Here is a 25936-nt window from a genome sequence, read left to right on the forward strand (position 1 = left end):
TTTCCTTGCGTACGCAGTACTAGTACCCTATATTAGTAAGTTTTAGTGTGTCGTACGCTATCGCCTTTGCGTACGTAAGGGATAGCGTCGGTGGTTCTGCGCGTGCGCAAACAATAAAGAGCGCTTCGCGCATTGCGCATAACCACTACGCTATTCCTTACGTACGCAAAGGGGATAGCGCGATACGATACGATACGATAGTACGATGCACTAAAACTCTATAAAAAATCTGAAAAAAAGGACGCACACATGGTATCGTTTACGGTACCATGCGGTACGGTACGGTACGTAATAGTACCATGGTATGGTACTATTACGTTTCGTATCTCCACACTATTTAACGTAACAGCCTTTGTAATCTTTAATATTATTACTATGAGCTTGTATACGAGCAAGTTTTGTCTTTTTTCAAACGCATGGTAAAAGATGACAAAAACCGTTACGTGAAGTAACGTCGTTACGAATTTGTAATTGTAACCATGTGTGCGTGTGCGTTTTTTGGGGAAAATTATAGATAATAATGAGAGACACTTTTCTCGTTGATTTATTGCGCGCGTCTGTGAAGTATAAGAAGTCCTATAGGGCGGAGGAAAATGGCGTAGCATTAGATTCAACAATAAAGATACAGGCAATGAGAAATGAAAGTTGATTGCGAGTGAAACCTCCACCTCCACATCCTCTAGAGAAAATTACGTGGTCAAAAGTACAGCGGTGCCTATACCGGGCCACCCCTTTTACGTCTTATTTTTATTTTGTCCGGCACTTAGCTCCCCTGTAAGGGCCACGAAATGATTTCCACTTGCCCCTCTGTTGCCACCTCCTGCTGCAAAATTCACACCCCTCCCTATATACACACACACCCCTATCCGACTTCCGTTCTCCCACACAGAAGTGAATCTCCTGCAAAGCATTCCTTGGAAGAATCGCGCAAACGAGAAAAACATGCCGACACCTACACAGGTAACTTTATTAAAAAAAAAAAAAAGAACATGGTAATTATGTGCAGCGACATCATCAGTGACCAGCTGACCACGCCAACGTCCATTCCGCACTGCACAGGAAGCAGTGGTTCCGGCGAAGGGGTGTGGGGCGAGCAGACTGGGCCAAAAAAGTCGTGTCGTTGTCCCCTCTCCCTTACAATGAAAGAATAGCATGAAGGGGGAAGGGTACGCGAGAGGGGGTAGGGGGGGGGGGCGTGTAGCGAGCATGGCGCCCTTGGATTTCTGCCAGAGCACAGAGCACTGTGCTGCCGGTGCCGCTGCCATGCGGTCCGCCGTCTCTGCGACTCTCGCGCTGTGTCTTCTGCTCTGTTTGGGACATTTTTTGGACAGATGCGACGCGACATCTTCCTACACGGCCTCTCCTCGCTTGCAGGTACGGCAGAATTTCTTTCAAAGACAGCGTGCGCGGAGATACTAAATTACGACGGGTGTTTGGTGCTATCACCGCAATCGGTGTGATAACAAGATGCGCGAGTGTTTGTGAGTCTAATTTGGCTGTGTTTCCTGGGTGTAAGGATATGATTTACTGTGATCTGGCAGCACAAAGCGCTGCCAGTATTTATGGGGCTGTTTTCCGAGCTGGAGCCGCGGGCTGCACCGCCAAGGCAGTTGACAGCCATGCTCTCTACTTTTGAAATTGCAGAGCGTTGCGCTATAGTTGCATGTGTGAAAGAATAGTATAAATCGCCGTAAGATAATAGGCGCGCTATAAATGACAGGTTACAGCTGGTATTTGCATAACAAAACACGGATTAAAAATTGCGGACCAGCGGATAATCTTACGCTACGAAGATAAGAGGAAAAAAACCTCCGCATAAAATTGACTCTCGCTCGTCAGACTGGGTTAGAGAAAAGTGGCCGGCGTTGTCCCGCATTATTCGGGATTGGAGATCTTGTCTCGTGATTAGGTTTCCGTTCACGAACCATTTATTTTCACTTTCCTGTTTTTCCTTTTGTGTGCGCGTGCGCGTGAGTTTTAATTCGTGCATTTAGAATGCGTGAACCACAGCACACCGCACCTTCTCTACAGCGTCCACAGCAGGTGGCCCACAAAAATAGATGTGGAGTAGATAGCATGCTCCACTGCTTCTTTCAACAATCTTGCATGTTTAGCCTAAACAGAAAGCAAAGTACAAGGCGTGGAGTTGGCGATGGCTTGGTTAAAGATGAATACAGTGAATAAACGATTGCAATTATACACTGTACTTACAATTGTTGCAATTCTGTGAATACTTTTTTAATTCCTTTTCTACCGCCTCTCCCTCCTCGTTCGAACACCATCCGAAGAAGCGATCGTAATTTGCGTAGTTTGCCTCCTTTCATTTTTTTTTAATTTTTTTATCACAGCTATTTCTGATATGAGTCACTTATTTATTTTGTATTATACTGCTTTGCATTTATACCCGGTATAAAGACAATTTTTGCGCCGTAAATGCTGATATAGACATAGAACCGCTGGCTTCGCAGAGGAATGCGCGCTCGATGTAGCGCCAGTAACGAAACCGAAACTGAGCTTGACATCCAGCAGACGCACATCTGCTGTCGCCTTCTGCAACTGCAACTTCAAAACTTGGAGTTCTGACCGCTTCTGTGTCACACTGTATTACGGTCGATATTGACATATCATGTTTTTGTATAACTACTTCTTTACGTGTAAAAGTAAGTTCTTTTTATATATTTATTTCTGTAGTATATGTCTCTCGTTTTGTGCAACAACATGTTCAACAGAGTCTTCCACGCAATCCTTTTCTAAAAATAGCCTTTTATGAAACAGACACGTTTCTGTCGAGTACGTTAAAGTTAGCCCGTGTGCAGCATTTTCACATTGTTGCATATTAATCTCATTTTTTTTCAGCGTTTCACCTGTACGTTTGTGCACATTAATACCAATATAAGGAACGAAAAGGGAGAAAAGCATGAACGCAATCAAAAAAAAAAAAAGAAAAAAAGAAAGAAAGAAGCATTACTACATCCGAGAAATATAAAAACGACATTCAATTCCCGCTGCGTTTACAAATAGCTTGTCTCATAGACTATCTGACTGATTATAGCAACATCTCTCTAAATCGCGCGCTTTCTGTCATCTCTTTTTTGTTTATCTATACGTATTTGTTTCAGTTTGGGCGTCTTTCTTCGCAAAGTATTTTGACGGGCAAAAGTTCTACATTGTACGTATTAGACGTGATATCAGTTGACCTTGTCGACGTGCCGTAGTAGAGTGCAGTGGCACCGGGCCAAGACGCCACGGTTAACGTCGATGAGCCAATCAATCACTCAGTGTACAAGACCGTTCGATAGCCTCTACATATAGCTATAGTTCCTAACACGTTCTGCCAGCAATCTCGAAGAATGCCTTTTGTTGAACTGGCCCGCCACACACATATTTGCTCAGCCTTAATTCTTAACGGGAAATGTACAGCGTCTAACAACTTTGCGTTGAACTACTTAGTTAAGAAGTAGCACAGTTATTGGGACGCGTAAGATGCAGTGTTGATGTCCGATAATTAAATGGTTTCATGGTACAAGAAGGTCGTATGACCCTTTTAGGTGTATCCGGCGAGGAGCCTGTCATTTAATGCTGACGCTCGACCCCTATATAATTTGTTGGTACATCAGTCAAACCGCTCTCTCTCTCTTTGGCACGATTGCGTCTTTGTGAAAGTAGCTTGTCTTTTATGTGACCGTTGTTTTGAGTAACAGTAACCGTGACAGTTCTCGACGCCAAATTATCGTCGTCAGAAATTTTCAAACCGCAACTGACAACATCTTTAAGTCAGAAAAAGAAAAGAAGAAAAAAAAGAAAAGAAGAAAACTGTGTGTCGTGTTCTCTGTGTACATACGCATAACGACGGAAAAACTGCAGTCACATCAAAGCAGCGGTGTCTTCTGCGAAGATCGTCTGCTTGTACTTCTGTCTTGGCACCGTCGCATCTGCTGACTCCTACAGCTATATACCTATACAAACGCAACCTGTTCTTTTAATAACGGACGAGCGGAACCCACCTTACTCTTCTAAACTCAGTGGCGTAAAATAATTCTCTTCCTAAGGTGGCCTCGAAATTCATCATCACATCGGCGCCTTGCGTAAACAGTGACCACTAGGCGGTGTCGTCTGCGAGATTATTCAGAAGCGCACCAAGCGGATCGCCCAGTTTTTGGTTAACTGAGCCGCCATTTTATTGTCATCCGGGTTTTTTTTTATGCATATAAAACCGCCACATAACACTCCTTGACCTTATTCGGAATAGTCATTGTATCATCGTTACAGTTTATGACGTCGCTCCTTTCCGACAGGCAAAAGTGATCACGTCATGCTTTGATGCACATCGGGGCTGCTGCCCCTCTTGAAGGTGATGCTGAGGCGGGAAAGGGAAATATTCACGCCCTTGGAAGGGTGACTTACCTTGGTGGCTTCTTGGTTTTCTTCAATTTCCAGTATAGATTTGGAGTGAGCTATACAATAACTTTTTTTTTTTGTCTGAAAGGTTCGACAAGTGCAGGGAAGATATCAGGTTGGAGAAGGTTGAAAATCGAAAAAGGAAGAGTGAAAGTTAGGAAATAGAGAGAGGATAGGTGAGAAGGAAATGTTTGAGTGTGGGTTGGGTATAATTGGTTTACGTGCTGCGGAAAAAAAAATAGTGGCATGGACATCCGGTCTACGTTAGAGCGTTTAGCTGTAGCTCTTGAGGGCGAGAAAAGCAAGTTAAGGGTGCGGTCGTTGCAGAAGTTGGAATAAGACCGAACAAAGAGACACCTGTTGGATTGAGTAGGGCAGATACTGAATGCAAAAAAAAAAAGGAAAGCAGAAAGAAAGAAGAAGAAGAAGAGAAAAAAAAAAAAAAACTATCTCTCGAGGTAGAAACCGAATGATAAGTTTGAAGATTGCGAGATCTCGAAAAACAAGTATTTCATAATCATATGCTACCACGTCTACTTTACTACGTATTTAGTTTTTTCTATATATTTTAAAAATTATGCCGGCGTAATCAAGATTAATTGGTTTTGGTTCAGCTGATACGCGCTGAAATTGACATATTTGAATGGGAGCACGTGCTTATTTAATTTAATTTAATTATACTTTATTTACCCGAAAGGTGGTCCCCAATGAACAGAGGAGTAACATCGCTTGCAAGTAAAAAGGAAGACGTATCGAGTCATACTCAACGCGAGACAACTCTACATTATTCGATGCGTCCGGTCAGCACGTCACACCTCCTTATGTAATGAAAGGAAGCGTTACGGTTACACTAAGAGAGACCCCTCGGGCCGCCATAAGGCACACTTCCCACACAGCGCGCATAAAAGTAGGGCGCATTAAGTTTTTCGGAGGCTCTACTGTGACATCCAAATTTAACATTGTCTGCCCCACAAGTCGCCAACCCAGATCTCGAACGTATAACGCGGCGTCTCAGATTTAATCGGTCAGTCCTTAATTCTCTTCCGGTAAGTGAGGGGGAGGCATCGTGTTCATAGGCGGAACTTCTTTTCATAAGGGGCGTGAAGAGGGGTCCGTATATGAAGGGCTATAATGCGAAGCCGATACAAACGCTTGGAGCAGGCTTCACAGTGGATAATAACCGTTGGCGGAAGTAGGACTACTATATGGGCGACTGACAAAAGCTTCGTATAAATATAATAGACAGTAGGTGTCTGGAACATCGATTGACGTCGGTAAAAGATTGCGGGAAGAAACTTGGGTCTCCGACCTGCAAGAAATTGTTGCCTAAAATACTGGTCAATGGCCCCCTTTAAAGTGTTCGAAGGACAGACACGCTTCAATAAGTTTGAAAGACACCCCGTGCCGGTCGAACACGAGAGCTCTGCGGTAGAAGAAAAAAAAAGATGACAGGTTGAGTTTCTTTGCCTTTTTTATTTTTATGTTGTCGCAGTTTTTTCTTTCTTTCTTTTCTTTCTGTTCTTTCATTTCTTCACTGTGTGTGTGTGTTTCGTGAGGTGATGCGAAACCTCCTTGTTTCGACTTCCTCCTCTCATTTTGTTATTTGTGTTTTCGGGAAGGGAAAGTGTCACGAACTATGCCTTGTCGTGAAAAGAAAGCTCGATCTGGTTGGGCAAAGACGGCGTTTTGAGCTAGCGAAGCGAGAACTCATCTTAGTTCGTGTCAATACCATGCGCGTGCAACATGAAATAATAATTGTTTTGTGGCGTTTTTATGTGCATTTGATTTTTAACGGAACAGCGTCGAGAAAACGCATAAAAACGAAAGCAGAAGTAAGATCGTCTGCTCTGAATTCAAAGCAGACGATGCACCCGTCGTCGGCCCCTAATGACTCGCTAACCGAAACCACAACGCACTTCACAGTGTACTTCACTATACTTCACGCAAATGAAGCTTCGTGAGTGACATATCCGGCGTTTTGCATCTGACGACTCATCGTCGTTGAGCAAGACAAGAACACATGGTCAACGACCGTGATGTGACTCATATGACACAAGTTTTAGCCTCGTCTCACAACAGCCGATGAGACAGGGTTGCCCACACACTCAGCGGAGAAAAAATAAATTGTGACATCTTTTTGTCTCGACTTGCCCTCCCGCTCTTCGAGTCTTCTGTGTTTAAAGACCGTCTGCTTGCCGTCTGCTTCGTCTTTCGGCAGCGGTAGCGTTTAGAGGGTAACAGTGACAGATTGAAGTCAAGGGCGAGAACTTGGCTAGGTTTCGAAGGTTTTGCGACTCCTTCTTCCTTTTATAAGTTTCTTTTTTCAATTGCGTTGTTCTTTTATTCGGTTCCCAATTCAAGGTCTTGTTTTTCGTCGCTTTGTAGTCAGCCGCCATCCATTGGTAGCAGACGACATCTGTCCGTCTCACTCGCACCTTGAGTATGACGTCGGCGTCAAGTGATCCATTCCGTCGTCAGCTGTAAAGCAAAGACGTGTGTATTCGAAGCCGCGCAGCAATCAAACGGAAAGCGGTGCACGCGGGTGTTTCAAGGCACCAGGTGATAGGTTAAAAAAAAAGGAAAAAGGTGATTACAACAGCAACTTTATTTCGAGATCGCCAGGGGCGATACTCTACCCCATTGCTGGTGGTGATGCGGGGATTGAAATAACGAGCCCTTTCACAATATGGATCGAAGCCCTACACTCTTAAAAATGAACTTCACCGCATAGCACGCTGCTAGCCAACCATCATCTCGAATGATATCGTTATCTGTCCTGATTTGTTGAGAACGGGAGGCGTACGCCTTTTCTGTGACACTTATGCTGTTCATAATTGTCACAAAAAGGCGTACGCCCCCCGTTTTCAACAAATCAGGGCAGATAACGATATCATTCGAGATGATGATTGGCTAGGAGCGTGCTATGTGGTGAAGTTCATTTCTAAGAGGGAGGTACCCGGGTTCGAATCTCTGTGCCGGCTGTGCTGTCTGGGGTTTTTCCTGGGTTTTCCTCAGACGTTTTCAGACATATGTCGGCACAGTTCCCTTAGAAGTCGGCCCAGGACGCACATTCCCCCAGGGCGTCAGTCGTGACGTTGCCCACATACGTGAGGCCGACAACGGCAAGCCCTTTCACCACCACCACCACCACCATCATTTCTAAGAGTGTATGGTGTCCAGAAAGGTGAAGAGAGCTTTGAGGGCAGAGCGTTGGTCGGCTGGATGTGGCCAGGGACCAAGCAATTTTGCGAGAGAGTCCAGGTGATTGATCTGTCCCGTGATATTGCTATCTTGAGCTGCACATTGGGAATGCGCACAGATTTGCAGGAATACGCAGAAAGACCACACATAGAACATGTAATGTTACGAGCAGCTCTGCATGGGTGCAACAGCCGTATGCAGCTGACCCAGAGAGCAGTATATGGAAATGCGTGTTACAATGGCGTCAAGTGTCGGTTGCCTTTCAATAGCACACAGGAAAGGGAACTCCGCGCGGAAGCCCCCCACAATAGGGACATGCGCGGTCAACAAGGCTTACCCTTCACCACAATGTTACTGTGGTACCGTATAGGCACAATGAAACCTACCTACTATTCACAGACACGTTGGTCTAACAAGTAATAGATGGTGCTACGATAGATCGCCACATTTATTTTTTCGGTGATTTTTTTAAAGGGAAACGTGTAATGATCTCTTTAGACCGATATCGGTGCGTTGACTTGGTAATGCGATTTATTGTTAATAGGAGCAATGACTGGTTAATGCGAGTCTGTTCGAAAGTCTTGTCGTTGTACGCGCGCGCGTGTGTGGGAGGAAATGGTGGTGATGTGGTATATTCGATGTGACGCAATGCTCCTCCCTCACCACATCTGCTGGCCGTCTTCCAACGTGGGGCGGAGAGCGGAGACTGAAGAGGTGCGCGCCGCTGTTGATGGGAGACAGACGCTATATAGAGCTCTCGGCGACGTCACCTACTTTTGGAGAATCAGGAACTATGAAATTTTGCAGGCCCTTTCGAAAATTCGTGGAGGGGCGTAATCACTGACGTCATTTTTTGTTTTATTTTTAGTTATTTCTTTTTTATTTTTACGTGGTTGCCCACAAACAGCGCAACGCCTACTTGTAAATCTTGCGTACTAGGTCTTCGGGCGAGCTTTATTTATAATACGAAATAAAATTTAAAAAATTATTTTTAAAAGTTCCTTTAATGGGCACTTTAATAGACATCTTTGCGTTTAATCTAGCGACGTATAAAGGTTTGCGGCTTGCGACCTCCAAAAGCATTCGCTGTGGGCGCGCTCAAGTGTGGCACGTATACCTTCATATCGCTCCATATTTGCCGTATCTGAACTAATTGCTTCATCACCCGTTCTGCCCTTGAACTAATTTCGAATTAGTTTGTTTTCAGCGTTCATTAAGGTGCAAGTCCCAGCATCCAGGGTAATTCGTTGTGGCGTAGCAAGCATCGACGCTTACCGCGTGATATAGGTTATTCTCCACCAAAGTCCGAGTGCATTGCATCGGTTGAGTGAGTTTTAACAGCCCGGGTCACATTTGCCAAACCTTACTTGTTTCACTGCAAGAATATCTCCGGGGACCTTCGCAAATAAACAAATTGATGGATACCAGCAGGATGACCGAGCGGTTAAAAGCGTCCGCGCGTTGGTGGTAGCCAAGGTCGTTCTGAAGACTGGGGAGGTGCCTGGGTTCGAATCCCACCACCTGCTGTATAGTGTCTGGTGTCGTCCCATATGGATCTTCCGACAGATTTTCCATACGAATGTCGGCACAGTTTCCCCTGAAGTCGGTCCAGGACGCATACTAACCCCCACTGTCGACCCACTCCTTCCTGTTGTCCTCTCTCCATCTGTCCACGTCTGTACGCCGCTCATATCCACAGTTGCTTCGCGGCGCAAACACGAAATAATCAAATTGATTCAATTTGAATATCGAGTCGAAAGACACGACGAAACGACGTGACGTGGTGCAAGGGCACGCTGTTATCGGCCTCACAGAGGTGGGCAACGTCACGAGTCACGCCCTGGGGAAATGTGCGTCCTGGGCCGACTTCTAAGGGAACTGTGCCGACGTATGTCTGAAAACGACTGGGGAAAACCCATGAAAAATCCCAGACAGCAGAGCCGGCACCGGGATTCGAACCTGGGTACCTCAGGGGTTATGTTGTATACAAACTGTTTAGCCGCACATCGATCGTACTCGTGTACGTTGTCGTCACGTGCACGTTGAAGTTAGCAACGTCGCGTGACCAGCACCTGCCCAGAACGCGTTCGTCTCACATGTCATGCGGCGTGCCAGTGATCAGCGTCAGCAGTGTTCGTAACGTTTCGGTACCGGAAGACAACATATAGAGTGCCCGGTATACTGTTGTAAACATCTCCAAAGTCGCACGAAGGTGAGCGTATGCGAACAGGAAGCTGTTTTGAGAAGCGGGCAACCGGAGAGTTTAACGAGCAAGCAATAAAGAGACTGTGGGCCAAGATTAGCCCAATTTATATTCTGTTTACTCTAAGAAATTCCTTCCTTCGCGCCCGTGTACTGTGCAACCTTGCTCCCAAGGGGGAACGTTCTTGAAATCTTCCCTTGGCACAACTCCCAAAGTTCCGCGGACGACGGACCAATTTCTGTATTATATAAATATACGCGTGTTGTGTGAAAAGGGGGACAACCCCCGCTTCCAGCGGTGTAGTCGGTGCATTTTTTTTTATGCTTTTCCTCTTTTGCTGTGACTGTCGCTATGAGCTGCGTACATACCTGGACAGCAGGAAGGAGTGGGGATTATAGTGTGCGTCCTGGGCCGACTTCAGGGGTAATTGTGCCGACCTTCGTGCTTTTCCTCTTTCACTGTACCATTTCCTTTTTCTCGTACGCTTTAATTCACCTACGCTCTTAAAAATGAACTTCACCGCATAGCACGCTCCTAGCCAACCATCATCCCGAATGACAACGTTCTCGCCCCTGATTTGTTGAAAACGGGAGGAGGAGCCTATTTTGTGCCGTGCATAATGGACACAAAATAGGCTCCTCCTCCCGTTTTCAGCAAATCACGGGCGAGAACGTTGTCATTCGGGATGATGGTTGGCTAGGAGCGTGCTATGCGGTGAAGTTCATTTTTAAGAGTGTACCTGTAATATGCTGGTACACTTCTAAAAATGAATTTCACCGCATAGCACGCTCCTAGCCAACCATCATCCCGAATGATATCCTTATCTGCCCTGATTTGTTGAAAACGGGAGGCGTACGCCTTTTTTGTGACAATTATGAACAGCATAAGTGTCACAAAAAAAGGCGTACGCCCCCGTTTTCAACAAATCGGGGCAGATAACGATATCATGTGAGATGATGGTGGGCTAGGAGCGTGCTATGCGGTGAAGTTCATTTTTAAGAGCGTATATTTACTCCGCGTAATCAGGGCTTTCCTCAGTGAAAGTGAACAAGAATGCAACCCAAGACACACCAGACCATATAGGGATATTGAAAATGAAAGGAAGTACGACGCCACGAGTAATAGGAAGAGTGGGTCATGCATTATATAGGCGGAACTTTTCTAGAAATTCATTCAACATGATACAGCACATCATGGTGGGTCTTACTCAGTCGAGCCGGCTCTATAGGCATGTGTTGCTGGTGTGGCCCTCACCTTGCCCTGAACATATCACTGGAACGTATCGCTGACTAAAGTGATCGAACGCGCTATCCATCGCATCACAGACCGGCCCTGCAATGCTCTCGATCGCAAAAGAAATACCAGAATATGAAAGATGAAAGTCACTGAAAAGGTTAGCCAGCTGTAGGGATCGAACCCACATCTTCTGGATTACCTCTCTCTTGTTACCAGAATATGTTATTATCAGATATTCTTTCGGCGTTTGCCAGAAAGAAAAATAGTTTTGTAAGCTTGTAGTAACTATATGTACTTGACGGTCGACGCTAGCCAACAGTTTTGTACTCATATATGAATATATGTAAAATAGGACAGCAGGTAGAGGCACAAAAGTGTAGTAAAACAACGCAGTAAATATTTTGTCGTACTGCATAGGCATTTTCGTTGTATTGTCGTTAGTGATTTCGTGCTTAACGTCGCAAACGCAACTCTCGCCATGATTCAGCGCCTGCCATCATCGGTTCAGGACCCGCATCGGTCCTCAGCACCATCATTCAACGTCAACTTCACATCACATCGCAGTCCATCACACAACATCACATCATTATCTGTGATGCGATGATGAATCATGTCCGTGATGACCATCACGTGTAAATTTCGCGATCTATGCTGCTAATGCTCTGTTGACTTTATGTATCTTTCGCTTGCTTAGATGCGTGAAAGAGGGAGAGAGATACAAAAAAAAAGAAAGAAAAAAACAAATCCAAACAGTAAACCCAAGAAACCCACACAAGAAAAAAACACCAAACAAGACGTTAATGGTGCACGACGCCTCAACATAAAGGCACGATTGTCCCATGGGATAAAAGTCAGCCTGACACGCTCGGTTCCTCCCATGCCCGTTAACTCCTCCCTTCCTTAACTTTCATTCGCAGACGACTGTATCTATTGACTGATTTTGAAACAACGCCTCGGTACGACGGAAGTAATCACTCCAATGTTCACCTTTCTCCATCGTGTCCCCCGCAAACAATGGTCACTTCCGCAGCGTGACTTTTAGCTGACCCAAAAAGGAACGAGTGTGGTTCCGTCTCTGGACCCCATAGTAGCAGACGACACGCGCTTGCTGTCGTCGTCTGCTTGAACGCCGATTGAAGCAGACGACGACCCAACAACGGTTTGGTCTGCTCTGAATATCAAGCTCATCAACCATGAAAACTGCATCATACAGGAGTTCGTCTCATGCGTGAAGTTTCTAAGGCACCCTTCCGGAGACGTGGTGAAAAAACTTGGTGACGGAAACTTGAGACGCTTAATTTAATCGGGTGACAGAAAATGGTGATTGATAACGTCGTCTGCTATTCGCTCCGAGATCGAGTGGTGTCGGCGTGCTGCGGAGAGGCGATGAACTACCGTAGTGTGGATAGCTTCCTCGCGTCGTCTGCTTTTACACGTTTATTCCGCGTTCCGTGCAGCAGGATAGAGCATTGGGGTACCGAACAGTGTCGTACCATCGCGGCACAAGTGATCTTCCGGTGAATATGCACAGGAATTACGGAAAAGAACCATCAACTCCGAACAACCACCAGCGTGTGATCCGCAAGGTGACGGTGTTGCCCCCTATAGGTCGATCTCGCAATATCTAGTTACAGCGAACTTGAAAGCCCATACGCCTCCAAACGCAAAATGATACATTCTGACGCTCTCTCCGGTAAACAGCGAGAGTTAACCGAAGCGGCTACGAACATGAACGAATTTAGGGCTTTCCTGTGTTCGCAACATATTTTTTTAAAGAAATTAAGAAATTTTATTGATGAGCTATAGCTATGCACATTATGATGTAGTCTGACTAGAAATGATTTGTAAGCGATTTCTTCGGCATTGTATTAGTGTCAGTCAGCCTACTGGCTCCTGTGTCTTTAGTTTCATATTACGGACAACAAATATGAAACATATAGGTCACATTGTCGTAAAACACCGAATCTACAATGCTATCTGTACCAATTAGAAGATTAACAAAGCACATGCAATGAAAAGGAAAACATCCTAATTTATGTTGAAACACTGCAGCTTAAATTGTATTATACTTGTGCAACAACAAGGTCGAAAGCAACAGATATCCCGAACAGGTATAGTTCTTCCACTGGGCATTGTGCACATAATTGGCGCTGTAAGAACAGTAAAAGTTCCCCGACCATTGATTTAACCAATGAAGAGGACGGTGCTCTTGCTTCATGGTACTCATTGTACCCCTACCAATGTCGTTCAAAGGTTTTAACCGGCCTTATACTCCTTACCACACATCTCGTCATCCGCCATCTCCCAGTCTCGTTCCCAGAGACCGACACCACAGGTACCACTGGGCGACATAGGAACCAAACACATCTCCGACAGTGAAAAGGCGGCAATTGTGAGCATAGTATATTGACGCCACTGCAATGGAACCCTGCGGGAAAGTATTAGCACGAATAAGGTTACTGAACGGGGTGCCCTCTATGTCGACATGGTGTCTATCGTCTCTTCGACAGAGTCAAAGAGATCGAACAAGGCATGCGTGTTCATTCGCAGAAGCACGCTCGGCGGACCAGGTAGTTCAAGGGCGAGCGCGGACCTCTGGGAACTGGGCCGCTATTGGCCGGACGGACAGCATTGCGGGACAGCAGGCAGGAAGCGGCGGTTGAACAATCTGTCCCACGCAACGAGAGCCCCTTTTCATAGAAATGTACCCCTTGCAACACGAGCGTCGCTAAAACAAACACGGTCACGGGGCACGAAAGGCTCAGTGTTGTCAACGCTATGTCTCTATGGGAGGGTCCCATAAACGGGACCTGGTCATTCAGTCCGCAAATAGCAAAGATAGGTCCAGTATAGACAGTAGGACCCAGCCGTTTTGTATGCAGCTCTATTATAAAATTATTTCGCTTCTGCCAGATGATGGCCCATCGCAATCTCGAACTTTACCATGTGCCTTACCATATATGGCTCACTTGCACGAGTGTTGAGGAAGTTCTTCAATGCCGTCCTCAGTAGCTCCTCCAGTGCTCTACGAAAGAGCAGTGTTGAGGACAAGTGGCGATTGCCCGAAGCACTACCGAAGCTATTGAGGACGCCACTAAGGGATTTCCTCAACGTTCATATAGGACGAGCTCTAGAGGATATACAGTAAATCAATGATAATTATATTGGGTTTGTTTCCGGTTTCAAGCAGTTTTCATTCTTCTTCAGGGGCGGATCCAGACCCTCGGTTTGGGGGGGGGCGGTTTCTTTGTCGGAGAGCGTAGTCGGGGAGGGGAAAGATGGAAACCCAATGTATAAACTGACGTGTTGAGGGGGCGATCGCCCCCCCCCCCTCCCCTGGTTCCGCCACTGAACCTGATCAACCTGATTAGGGTGAAGTAATCTCGCATTTGCTTCCCTCTGTCTGGAGCATTCGGCAGAGTAATGTTGCCTTCATTGGTATTCAGTGATGCAACGCTTAAAGTTTGCTTCGTTTGCAGTTCCAACCAAACCACTTCTATGATGTGGCCAGGAAGATGGAGAAATTGCTCACAGTGGGAACTGACCATTCCGGTGTGGTGATCATTTGGTTCTATGTTTTCGCTTCCGCTTAGTATGAAACCGAAAGTGACGTTTTATGCCCCCTCCGATGCAGATGCCAAATACGACGTGTTCGAACCCCACTTCGAAACGCCGCCATCGCATCAACGGCGTCGGAGGCGCCGTAGGAGGCGACGCCATCCACCGGACGCCGAATTGGGCGTCGAGGTGATAACTCTTTCCTTTCTTCTCTCCTTTAAAATGATAATTTATGATAATGACGAGCCGTGACTTTACGTCTCGAGTCAGCTGTGACAATATACCGATAATGTGTGACATACAGGTTTCCTTTTATTTTATCCTTTGCAGATTTTTTTTTTATATATATAACAAAGCGATGAGAGCAGAATAGATGTCGTTTTTGTAGCTGAGTTTTACTGCCAGCCGGGCACCCTCTCGAAGAGAGTATGCAACTGGAAGATGACTATAATGACCTAAAGTTCGTTAATTAACTCTTTAATTAGGGGATTTTGATCGCAAAACGGGAGGTAATCCTCGTTCAAACTCTCGAAACCAGCGCGTGCCGCGAAATACGGAAATTAATTTTCGCCAACTTCGCGACCGCTAAAAAATCGCGAAAAATTCACACTCGCGAACACAGCTTGACGTTAATCCCACGAGAGGAAACGGCCCTGGAATCGCGAAATAAAATACTCGCGAATGACTTCGCAAATGACTTAATGAGTGATTCGCGAAAATTAAATACGCCGCGAATAAAATATGTTTACAGTATCCATCGCCGAATTTGGCTATGCAAATGAGTCGGTGCGGGCAAGCGGTTGGTCTGACCAGCAGATCAGCACCTACTCCAATCACCTTCATTGCTCAGAGCACGTGACCTTCTGACGTGGAATGAACGCTGTGCTCCCTGCGCTCCCGGACGGCGCGGTTCCGGCTCATTTGCATATCAAAATTCGTCGACGCAAGTGCGCGTTTCAGGATTTCTTAAAAAATGCAATGGCTTTCAATGAGGATTGTCCATCATTCTGCGATCCCGATTTTGCCCGAAATCCCGTAATTAAAGCGTTAATTAATGAACTTGGGGTAATTAGTCAGCTTGTAGTTGCATTCTCCCTTCGAGAGGATGTCAGCCTGGCCGCATAACTCAGCTGCGAAAACGACATCAATGTTGCCTGCCATAGCTTTTGAGTTTGAGTTTCAGTTTATTTAATGAAATGGTTGTTTAACATACACATGAATGACGAGGAAAATGTTGTTGCAAGCAACAGCTTGACTAGCCTCGCTTTTCAATATACTCTGGCAGCAAAGACAACAGCTTGCATGTGATCAAACAAATATCAGTCACTTAAGTTAACGCAACAAAAGTACAAATAGATAGATGAACATTGAACTTTACATGGCACTTATACAAAAGCATATGTACAGACAATCCACCATGATATATGCACACTGTTTTCTTTATAAAAAGTCTGCAAATGATTTAAATAAAAAAAAGCCCTGTATAGTAGATGCGCTATTTATCTACAAAAACTTATAGTGTTACGGTATAACGTTATCACGTTTGACGTCACATCTGCATAGCGTGGAATGAACCTGTTAATTAATAGGGCAACTAGGCAATTGTAACGCGAATTGTTGCATTCGATTTTAAACCTCTCTTGTGAAGGTAGGGATTGCATGGAAACCTGCAGATATATGAAATGTTTTCTTTAAATTCCGTGTTAACGCCGCGAAGCAACAGTGGCTATGAGCGGCGTACAGACGTGGACGGATGGAGAGAGGACAGCAGGAAGGACAGGGGAGTTAGTATATGCGTCCTGGGCCGACAAATACTGGCTATAAAATGAAATGCTGATACTGCGACGTTGAAAACTCCGTCTGGCGACTGTTACGCATTGCCAACTACACTCTTAAAAATGAACTTCGCCACATAGCACGCTCCTAGCCAACTATCATCCCGGGTGATATCGTTCCCTTCCTTGATTTGTTGAAAACGGGAGGCGTACGCTTTTTTGTGACACTTATGCAGAAATGTTAATTGTCACAAAAAGGCGTACGCCTCCCGTTTTCCACAAATCATGTGAGAGAACGATGTCACTCGGGATGATGGTTGGCTTGGAGCGTGCTATGTGGTGAAGTTCATTTTTAAGAGTGTACCGTCTTGTAGAGGGAAGGGCATATCCATCCAACCTGCGGCATTTCCCGAAGACCGTTGTCCTATATTAGGTGCAGGCATTCGGACAGAACCTCCGCTTGGCCCTGGAGCACACGAGGGCCCTTCTATCACGTGACTTTCAGCTCCTGGAGGTGGGGACATCGGGAAAACGAAGACGAAGAGCGGCGACCAACATGCAAGCCGACGCAGATTGCTTTTATCAGGGATACGTACGAGGAATTCCTCGTAGTAGAGTGGCCCTGTCTATCTGCAACGGCCTGGTGAACTACGTCCGCGCTTTGCATTGCGTTCCGTCTAAGCCGTGTTCTCCTTTCAGAGAGGGCTTATAGAGGTACCCAACGCTTCTTACTTGGTGTACCCACTGCCTCCCGAGCGGCAAGGTGCCAACAGCACACATCAGCCTCATATCATCGTTCAACAGGATCAGCGGGAAAGGAGGTTCTGCGGGCATTGTAAGAACCCGTTAACAATCTTTTGTACAATTTTTCGTGCTACTTTTGAGTTTTTACTCGGGCCTGATACCTTCTATCGTACTTGTACCACAGATGGTAAAACTCACGAAAATTCGAACACAGAGAGGTACCCTCCGGTGTACAACTCGCGGCAGCGGAGACGTGCGAGGAGAAGGGTACACCGTGATACTAAAGCCGTCATCGAAACAGCTGTGTTCGTTGATCAGGCATTGTACACTGCCATGGCCAGGGCGTTCCCGGTCAATACTGACCAGGAGTTGGTCACTTTCGTACTCACCATACTGAATGCGGTGAGTATAGTGTGCATCCTGATTACTGAGTAATTGCACATGATATTTTGTACAGCGCACTTAAAGGGCAGATTGTGCGCTGCACTGCGATTAAAGTTTTCCCGCGTTTTTCTTGTCTACGCTAAGTTAATTTTCCTGCGAGGAATATCTAGAGGTAAACAAGCTAGGACTCTAAAACAAGCTGGTTTATAGCGCCGACTTGTGCAGGAGTGAGAAAATACGTGCACAAAGACCGGTTGAGTGGCGCCACCGTGTGGAGCGAATGAAAGTAAAGTAGGTGACGCGGTATCTTCGAAAGAGTGATCAGCAACTGCGGAACGATAGTAGTCTGACTGTAAAGATAGCGTTCACAACTTATGTAAAAGACTGTTTTGTGACGCCCGCCTCATGCAAAAGTCCGTCGGTGGACGAAGCCTGTCAAATTTATGCGAAAATCTTGTAAAAGGCCATGTAATTCTGTTTGAAATATTGCACATTGGCCATGTGCTTCCGAATCCACGATGAAAAAAAAAAAAAAAAAAAAAAAGAAAAGAAAGCTAACTTTTTGCGTGCCGAATTTTCAAGTTCAGTTAACGAAAGTAGTTTAATCAATGCCTGAAATGAGAGCAATGTACCATAGTGCGTAAAAACTTTTACGCGTGCCAACCAAGAAGACCGTGAGTGGTTAGGTGTGTAACCATGCTGACATCGATACCTTCTCTTCTGTATTTAGCGAAATCCAGCTGCTGTTAGTTAGTTTTTGTTAATTACTGTAATCAGTTATCCTGACTTGTCGAACTTTGTTTGTAGGCATCAGAATGAAAATTAATTAAATGCTTCATTTCTGTACGTATATGTATAATAATATTTTCTTGTCTAGGTACAAATGCTTTTCAAGCACGATTCACTAGGAAGGAACATCGACATCACTGTCGTTGAGCTGGAGATTCTTAAATTACAACCGAAGGTGAGCTGTTTGTACTGGAATGCATGCGCCCATACGTTAAAGGAGCAGTGAAAGTCCACGCCATAAAATTTTGCGGCTGCGGCGGATTATGCAATAACATGCGCTCTTACTCAAGAACAATAATCGTAGCTGACCTCGAAAAGGGATTTTGATCTGCGCACGCTCTAAGAAAACCCTCAACTCCTTCATGGAGCTCGTAAGTGAATAAGCGATGCTGACGTCATTCGGTGACGAATAGAGTACGCCGCGAGCAGCGTCGCCTGTTGAGCGCAGTGTCCGTTGCAGACGAATTTTCGGTGGGAAATGAGACCTGACGCTGATGCTACGTCACACGGGCCTGCTTACGTCACGCCAGGAGATCAGGCCGGGCCGCACTGCTCATGATTGGTTTTTGAGGGCGTTTTTGTAATTTTGTAAAGTAAACTGCGTAGTGACAAGTCACCGTTCAGCAAAATTTTTTTTTGCATGGCGGCTCCTGATATAGACTGCTCGATGAATGAAACGGGGTTTAAAGCAATGCTAAGTTGACATTTCATTGATAGCTTATTTTTTTGTGATTCTTTCGCAGGACCTGGTTCCTTCAGAAAACATCGACACTTACCTCACAAACTTCTGCGTCTGGCAACATCATCGTCGGAAATCTTCAATCTTAGGATCCTCTCGGTGGGATCACGCACTACTCTTGTCAGGGTACACTATCTCTTTTCTAACTACTACGAACGTAGGATGTCACCCACGAGGTGGCAGTATATTTAGAGACTATGTATCTGTTTTCTCTGCAGTATCAACATGTTCGTAGTCGACGAAAAGGGGATGAGGAAAAGACACGTCGTAGGTACGTAGTGTACCCCAGGAAGGGGCTAGCGGAGGATTTCGACCTTTTAATGGACATAGCCGGGAGGAAAAGATAGCCCTCTACGTCATATTCATTAAATGTATACGAATTTAGTGCGTGACCTTTATGAGAGATATTTCTTTCCAGGTCTTGCCCCAGTGAGCGGCATGTGCAATTCACTCAATAGCTGCACAATCAGCGAAGGAACAAGTTTCCAAAGCGTCTATGTTGCTAGTCATGAAATGGGACACAGGTTAGATCACCACTATACCTTTTCAAATAACCAGTTCTCAAATTTACGAGTAACGGTGAAGTCACGTTTCAAAGTATCATGTAATGCACAAAGCAAACACGATGTTGTCAGCGCATATGATGGCGCAATAATGAAAGGAGATACCCGGCCCATAATCAACCACAATGCGAACGCGAAATTGAGGACCAACCTTATGACGTCCCAACACTGCGCGCGTGACGCACGTTGATCCAGTTTCGATTTGATTCGGCGGTGTCGCACCAGGTGGCGCTTGGTGTGGGGCGGCCTGCATGGAAAGGAAATGGCGCCACATGTGGTAGCGAAACAGTGTGCCGCGAGTGTCACATCTTTTGTCTGATTGAGGTTGCAAGCCCATAAACGAAAAATAGGAAGGCTTAAGACTGAAGGCCTGCTTATACTACGGTGGACGTCAAGACTAAGCGCGTGGGTAGGAGGAGGAGAACATGCTCTACTCTTGACGTTGGGCGACAGCGCTCGCCGGCACACGCTATACCACAATCCCTCGCGCATAACACTCACGTGCTCAGGGAAAAGCACGTCGCTCGGTTGAAGTATCAGAAGTATCAGTAACAAGAACAGAAGCACGAGACGTAGCGTGTGCCACGCCATTCGAGTGTGCGCCATCGGACGTCATTGTATAAGCAGGCCTGAGTCGAGAAATATCTTTTTGGATTTTAATTGAATTCTTTCTTTTCACATTTTTACAACTATTTTTTGAACATTTATGTCGTAATAAAGCCATGCTTGAATCATACCCTTCGGATAATGATATCACACCTCTTTTAAGAACTCCATATATAGTCTGACTTAGTAAGGCTTCCTCAGTATCGTTCTTTGCACGTTGTTTTGCACGACTCATCCAACTTCATAAAGCACGAGAAACGTTGTGTGTCTTTCCAGCTTGGGCATGGAACACGACGGGAAACAAGATGGTAACCCGTGTGACGTCGATAATTACGTCATGTCGCCAACCTTGGGGGCTGGAAAAACAACCTGGTCCCCATGTTCCAGACAGTACATGGAGAAATTTCTAAGGTCTCAAGCAGCGCACTGCGTCTTTAAGCAAGGAAGTCCCGTTAACCTCCTGGGCAGAACAACCCAAAGGCTTCCAGGTGAACAGTTCACGCCAGACCAGCAGTGTTCCCTGAGGTTTGGAACAACGAGCCGACATTCGCCTCACCAACCGCTTGAGGTATTGTCTACGGGCAGGGCTATACTGTCGAAATGATGTTTGTAAATCTTGGTGTAAAAATGACGTTTTTTGACGTACAGCATGCTCCCTGTACCAAGGCAGGCTAAGCTGAAGGGGAATGTGTAGAAATATCTTGTAGCTTTGGTAGTCTATCATGCTGGTTTTGTTTTTACGTACAGGTGTTGTGGTACTCAAAGGGTGTTGTGGTACGTGTTACCCTTATGTGCGTTGCACTTTTGCCGCTAGCCTACACTCTTAAAAATGAACTTCACCACACAGCACGCTCCTATAGCCAACCATCATCCCGAATGACAACGTTCTCGCCCCCGATTTGTTGAAAACGAGAGGCGGAGCCTATTTTGTGCCGTACATAATGGCGCAAAATAGGCTCCGCCTCTCGTTTTCAACAAATCGGGGGCGAGAACGTTGTCATTCGGGATGATGGTTGGCTAGGAGCGTGCTATGTGGTGAAGTTCATTTTTAAGAGTGTAGTCAGGGATGTTTTACGGAGAGTGTTCCACTGGTAGAAGGGAAGAAACTTAATGGATTGTTACCAAGTCTGTTCTACATATTACTTATTTGTAGGAAATGTGCCGCATGCTTCGATGTGACACGAACCGAGACTTGACACCAGTATCGTACGCTGCGCATCCCGCGCTGGAAGGGACACCATGCGGTCGCAGCAAGGTACGCTATAGCATACCTTTCATTATAACCGACGCACATAACGATTGTGACTGTCACAGTGGTGTCGCGGAGGCAAATGCGTCTCGAAGCAAGAGCTGGAGCGCCGTTCCAGGGAGCCTCCCATCCACGGCGGCTGGAGCTCCTGGACCGCATTTGGGCCCTGCCGTTCAGACTGCGTCATTCGAGGAGATTTCGCGTCCGTCGGTGTGCGGGTGTCGCGACGCAGATGCGACGATCCCAGGTACGTGTCGCTGTCACCTTTCATACGCCGATTTCGAAAGATAAGTCGAGCATGCCGTTTTTGTATGTTGCAGGCCACAGAATGGCGGCAAGTACTGTGAAGGATCCGACAAGAGGGTTCAGATATGCGACGCGTCACAGGTAGGCACATGCCTATATACTAAAAATGTATTTCCGTGTATCATTCGTCACACTTTAAACGCCATCTATAGGTCTGTCCAGCTTCTCGACCGAAGCAAGTTCTCGAAGACTTCATGCTGTCCATTTGCAGACAGGCATCTCTCCGCGACAACACAATAGAACCTCTGGGAACTCAATTCCCTAGCAGAGACAGTGAGTCCTGGCAAACCCCTTCATGCGCAAGATTGATTGATTGATTGATGAGGGGCTGCTTCTTCGCAGACTCACATTCGTGCTACGTCTGGTGCCATAAGCAAAATGGAGGCTACATGACTCACGGATGGCGTATTCCGGACGGAACGCCATGTTGGACTTATGGCCAACGCGGCAACAGATACTGCGTTGACGGAGAATGTCAGGTAGCATCATTCACTCTTGCGTCGTTATGATACCGCTGAGAGGTCTTCGACTTGTCAAGTGCTCTTGTAGAAGCGCCGTTCTGTGATTTCTCAGGGGTTCGATTGCAACGGTCGAAGCACCGAGGACGAATTCCTGGAAGAGTGCGTTCGGACCTCAGCGGCTATGGTTCGGGCTCCAGCAGGATGGGGCCCATGGCATACCGTTAGCGAATGTCGACATTCCTGCTTACTAGGCGGTACAGGCTTCCAGCTTGTTGCCAGGGAATGTAATTCAATGTAAGTACACGTGAAACGTTGCTCGGCATTTACTTAATGCAGGAAGCTTTTACTTATTCTTATAGCATGTTCACTTTCGTAAGTCGTCTTTACGGACTGTTGTTGACGTCTACGTATAGCAACGTAGTTTGTGTGTATAATTCTGCCTGTACCCCCGCCCAATGGGCATGTGTATGGTGTGTGGTACCAAGGGATTGCTTCACACGCCCCCACCCAGTGCAACTATAGTACTCAATATGACATCATATGGTACCTTGTTGTTGGCATCCATTTTTCAGCCCACGCTGCAGAGGCAAACGCGAAACGTTCAAGCTTTGCGACTCGACAGCTAAGGTTTGTGAGCAGGTCTTGCTTTGTACCTTTTCTTTTTCTGTCTTTGAAGTAACATTTAGGACACGTCTTGCAGTGTTCCAACATGATATCAGCTGACCAGTACGCCACGAAAGTATGTGGCAAGTACCGCAGGAAGTACCCTAGTCTGTTGAGTGGCAGAGGACGTCAGCTTCCACCACAACCAGGTGATAATAGCGCAAGGTGTCACCATGGTGGAAGAGAAGCGCGATTCAAGCAGCATTGACTTTCTCTGTACGCAGGAAATGAGCACGTGTCATGTGTAGTAGCATGCCAGGACAGAGTCTGGAGAGATACTCATTATCAGATGGATGTCTTTGAAGAAGGACGGTTTCCCTTTGGCACAGACTGCAGCGGAGGTGATGGCACAGCCTTTTGCGTAGGCGGCGTCTGCCAGGTATGTGGATGTCATACCGATTCCAAAGGAACGTAGCATTGGATATTTAAAACTCTCGCTTCGTGTTTCAGAAATTCTCGAAAGAAGGAATTCCCTTGGAGGATGGTATGCGGTATCTTATTGGATAACACATGCAGGGTGTCCTTTTGTCCGTTTGATTTTTTTCTTCAAAAAGCTGTCAAGAGCTTTGCGGGCGGGCGGACGTCCTGTGGGAAAGCGCATGTTACTACTGTATATATATATTACTTAATTACTAATTAATTATTATATTATTACTTTTATTTGGATGTTTTCCTGAAAATGCAAGACAGCAGAAGTGGAGGCGACCATTATTTGAATACACCCTCTTTCTCAAAAATACTGAAACGCGCACGTACTTTGAGATATAAATCGCCAAACATTGGTATGCAATTGAGGCGAAACAAGAACTACGCACTTTTCGAGCGCAAAAAAGAGGGAAAAGGCGTTCGCGTGGGAGGGTCACGTGTTGTGTAGCGATCGAGCTAAAACGCTGAACTGTTGGCCAAATTGACCGCTTTCCGGCCCATATAAGCCGGAGCGATGGCGTTTCTGCGCTCGAGAAGTGTGTAGTTCTGGTTTCGCCTCATTTGCATACCAAATTTTGGCTATTTACATATCGAAGTACGTGCTCGTTCCAGGATTTTTGAGAGAGAGAGAGGGTGTATTCAAATAATGGTCGCCACCAATAGGCCTCTACCTGAGGGACGTCATCATGACGTTGGTAGACAGACTGAAACCGAAACAAATCGGAAGGGGAGGGGGGGCTGGGTTCCACGAATGGGCACTTGTGCGCTGTCTTCTATTGAAAGAAAAGTAGGACCGAAGGTCACGTCCCTTTCAGGAACCATCACAATCCCCTCAAGACCGTGGCTCTCGTGCGCGACCTTGTTCGTCCCTAGCTTCTAGCGTCGTTCAACTCTGCCAAATTGGTGGCGCTGTCGAACACTATGACGTCATTTGTTTACAAACAGGGAGAGGTCTATTCTGCTGTCCCGAATTTCCGTTAGAAAATCTAGTGCAATTTTATGCTATTCGTCGTCCAGTAGTTAAACGCTCTTTTCCACAGGACGTACAGCTCGGATCAGAGTTAACCTGAACGCCATTTCGGCCTGCGGACCCTGGTGGTGCTTAGTAGAAATAACGGCGGAGGGTGTTTTGTTCATCTATTTACAGTCAAAAGGGTGATCCACGTTATAAAGGCGTTGCTAGGGTTGCCCTCTTCCAGCTTCGCAGGCTGGAGCGGTATTCAAGTCAACTTTGACGCGAGCTGTACGTCTGGCCGCATAACCCGCTGCTCTCACTGCTTTTTCGGGGTGTATTATTCAATCATTCAATAAATCAATAGGTTTATTGCGGTCAGGAAAAAAAAAAAACATTTTGGTGGCATGGTAATGTGAGTCGTATCCGTTCAGCAACAGCAAGCAACAGAATATCCGGAAGGCTTCAACGTTCAAGAAGAAGTCGTGCCATTCTACCAGAGGACGTACCGAGAGCGGACATGCCACTGCAGCCCCTTGTTGAGCCCGACCTACCTTATTGGTGGCTTCAATCCAACGACACCTGGGCGAGAGTTAGGCCTTTTTTCTGGAAGGTTCTGCTGTCCGACTGCTCGGCACCATGTGGAGGAGGGCTATGCAACGTGACAGTAAACTGTCAAGTAGATGGAAAAGAGGTAGACAAAGCTCTCTGTGATCCACGGCTGAGACCGCCAATTGATAGTGGGAGCAGTCCTTGCAATACGCATCCCTGTACTGGAAGGTCAGTTTGTACAATAACTCGAATTTGCTACGGTTTCGCTACAGGCGAAACAATACGGCTATGGTTCAATAACTCAGACTTTCTTTCCTGCGCCAGCTGGCACGTGGAGCCCTGGGGTCCCTGTTCACAGTCCTGTGGATCACACGGTTTTAGGCACCGTCGTGTCGTCTGCATACAGCCCATGGGGCAATCCATCTTTTCCCTAGTCCATGACCCCAACTGTCCTCTACCAGAACCTCCAAGAATTGAAAAGTGCGTCATGCCACCGTGTCCAACAAAGTAAGCGAATACGAATTTTCTGAACACTAGCAAGATTTCGAAACTTGTTAAGAATTATTGTGTTCTGCACTTCTTTCAGCTGAGCTGAGGAGCTCTGCGGTTGAAAACCAATCTCAGTCCTTACCGTACTCCAAGTAAGATTCCGCCTCGCAGGGAGCAGCCCTACCGGCATGAAACACGGCGACGTCGAATGGAAAGAGATCATTTTCGTGGATTCGTATATGGTCCTCGAATGGTTCCGAGGAGCGTTTCAGCATGAATGGCTTAGTCGATTTTGGTTGAGTATCCCTTGGGTGTCCAATCCTCGGTTTCATTGGAGCGGGGTCACATATAAGATGTCAAAGTACATCGTGAAACTTAAGTTTGCTGAGCAAACAGCGTCATCCTGGCCATCTGTAACTTATTGTTGTGATGTTTATTTTATTTTGCACGACATAAAATAAAAAAAAATAAGAAAATAGTCCCGGGTACAACATTTCCGAAGATAAATCTCACGTACAGCAAATCGGGGGAATAAAACTATGGCCCTGGCCCGAGGGCATCGTGTCAGCACGCGGAAACTTGAGCAGAAACGCTACTTACGATTTCTATGGCTGAGGCGTTGCGAGTTTCACGAAGCGCCAT

The 25936-nt window shown here is 46.2% G+C and overlaps 1 protein-coding gene across 2 annotated transcripts; it reads left to right on the plus strand.

Moving 5' to 3' along the window:
- Window positions 1-1191: 1191 nt before the first annotated feature.
- LOC135392653 (A disintegrin and metalloproteinase with thrombospondin motifs 16-like) lies at window positions 1192-25764 on the plus strand. Of its 2 annotated transcripts, XM_064623370.1 has the most exons (24): window positions 1192-1374; window positions 14518-14590; window positions 14673-14785; window positions 16805-17014; window positions 17071-17206; window positions 17300-17517; window positions 18377-18463; window positions 19032-19153; window positions 19246-19298; window positions 19446-19551; window positions 20473-20764; window positions 21350-21451; window positions 21511-21692; window positions 21766-21832; window positions 21904-22024; window positions 22094-22230; window positions 22325-22506; window positions 22785-22839; window positions 22913-23024; window positions 23100-23254; window positions 23326-23359; window positions 24688-25033; window positions 25130-25312; window positions 25392-25764. In XM_064623370.1, the coding sequence occupies exons 1-24, from the start codon at window positions 1207-1209 to the stop codon at window positions 25393-25395; spliced, it is 3258 nt and encodes a 1085-aa protein (XP_064479440.1). In that variant the 5' UTR covers window positions 1192-1206; the 3' UTR covers window positions 25396-25764. The 2 variants fall into 2 exon arrangements, with proteins under 2 accessions (XP_064479440.1, XP_064479441.1); XM_064623371.1 differs by lacking the exon at window positions 25392-25764 and having other exon boundaries at window positions 25130-25316.
- Window positions 25765-25936: the final 172 nt, after the last annotated feature.

Source organism: Ornithodoros turicata, chromosome 4 (assembly GCF_037126465.1).
Source record: "Ornithodoros turicata isolate Travis chromosome 4, ASM3712646v1, whole genome shotgun sequence".
Taxonomy (NCBI): Eukaryota; Metazoa; Arthropoda; class Arachnida; order Ixodida; family Argasidae; genus Ornithodoros; species Ornithodoros turicata.

Bases quoted from the DNA above. Each gene is read 5' to 3' on its own strand.
- LOC135392653 (XM_064623370.1), top strand. From the start codon at position 1,207: ATGGCGCCCTTGGATTTCTGCCAGAGCACAGAGCACTGTGCTGCCGGT. The intron at 18,464-19,031 runs GTGAGCTGTTTG...ATTCTTTCGCAG, and splicing joins TTCTTAAATTACAACCGAAG to GACCTGGTTCCTTCAGAAAA. The intron at 19,299-19,445 runs GTACGTAGTGTA...ATTTCTTTCCAG, and splicing joins GAGGAAAAGACACGTCGTAG to GTCTTGCCCCAGTGAGCGGC.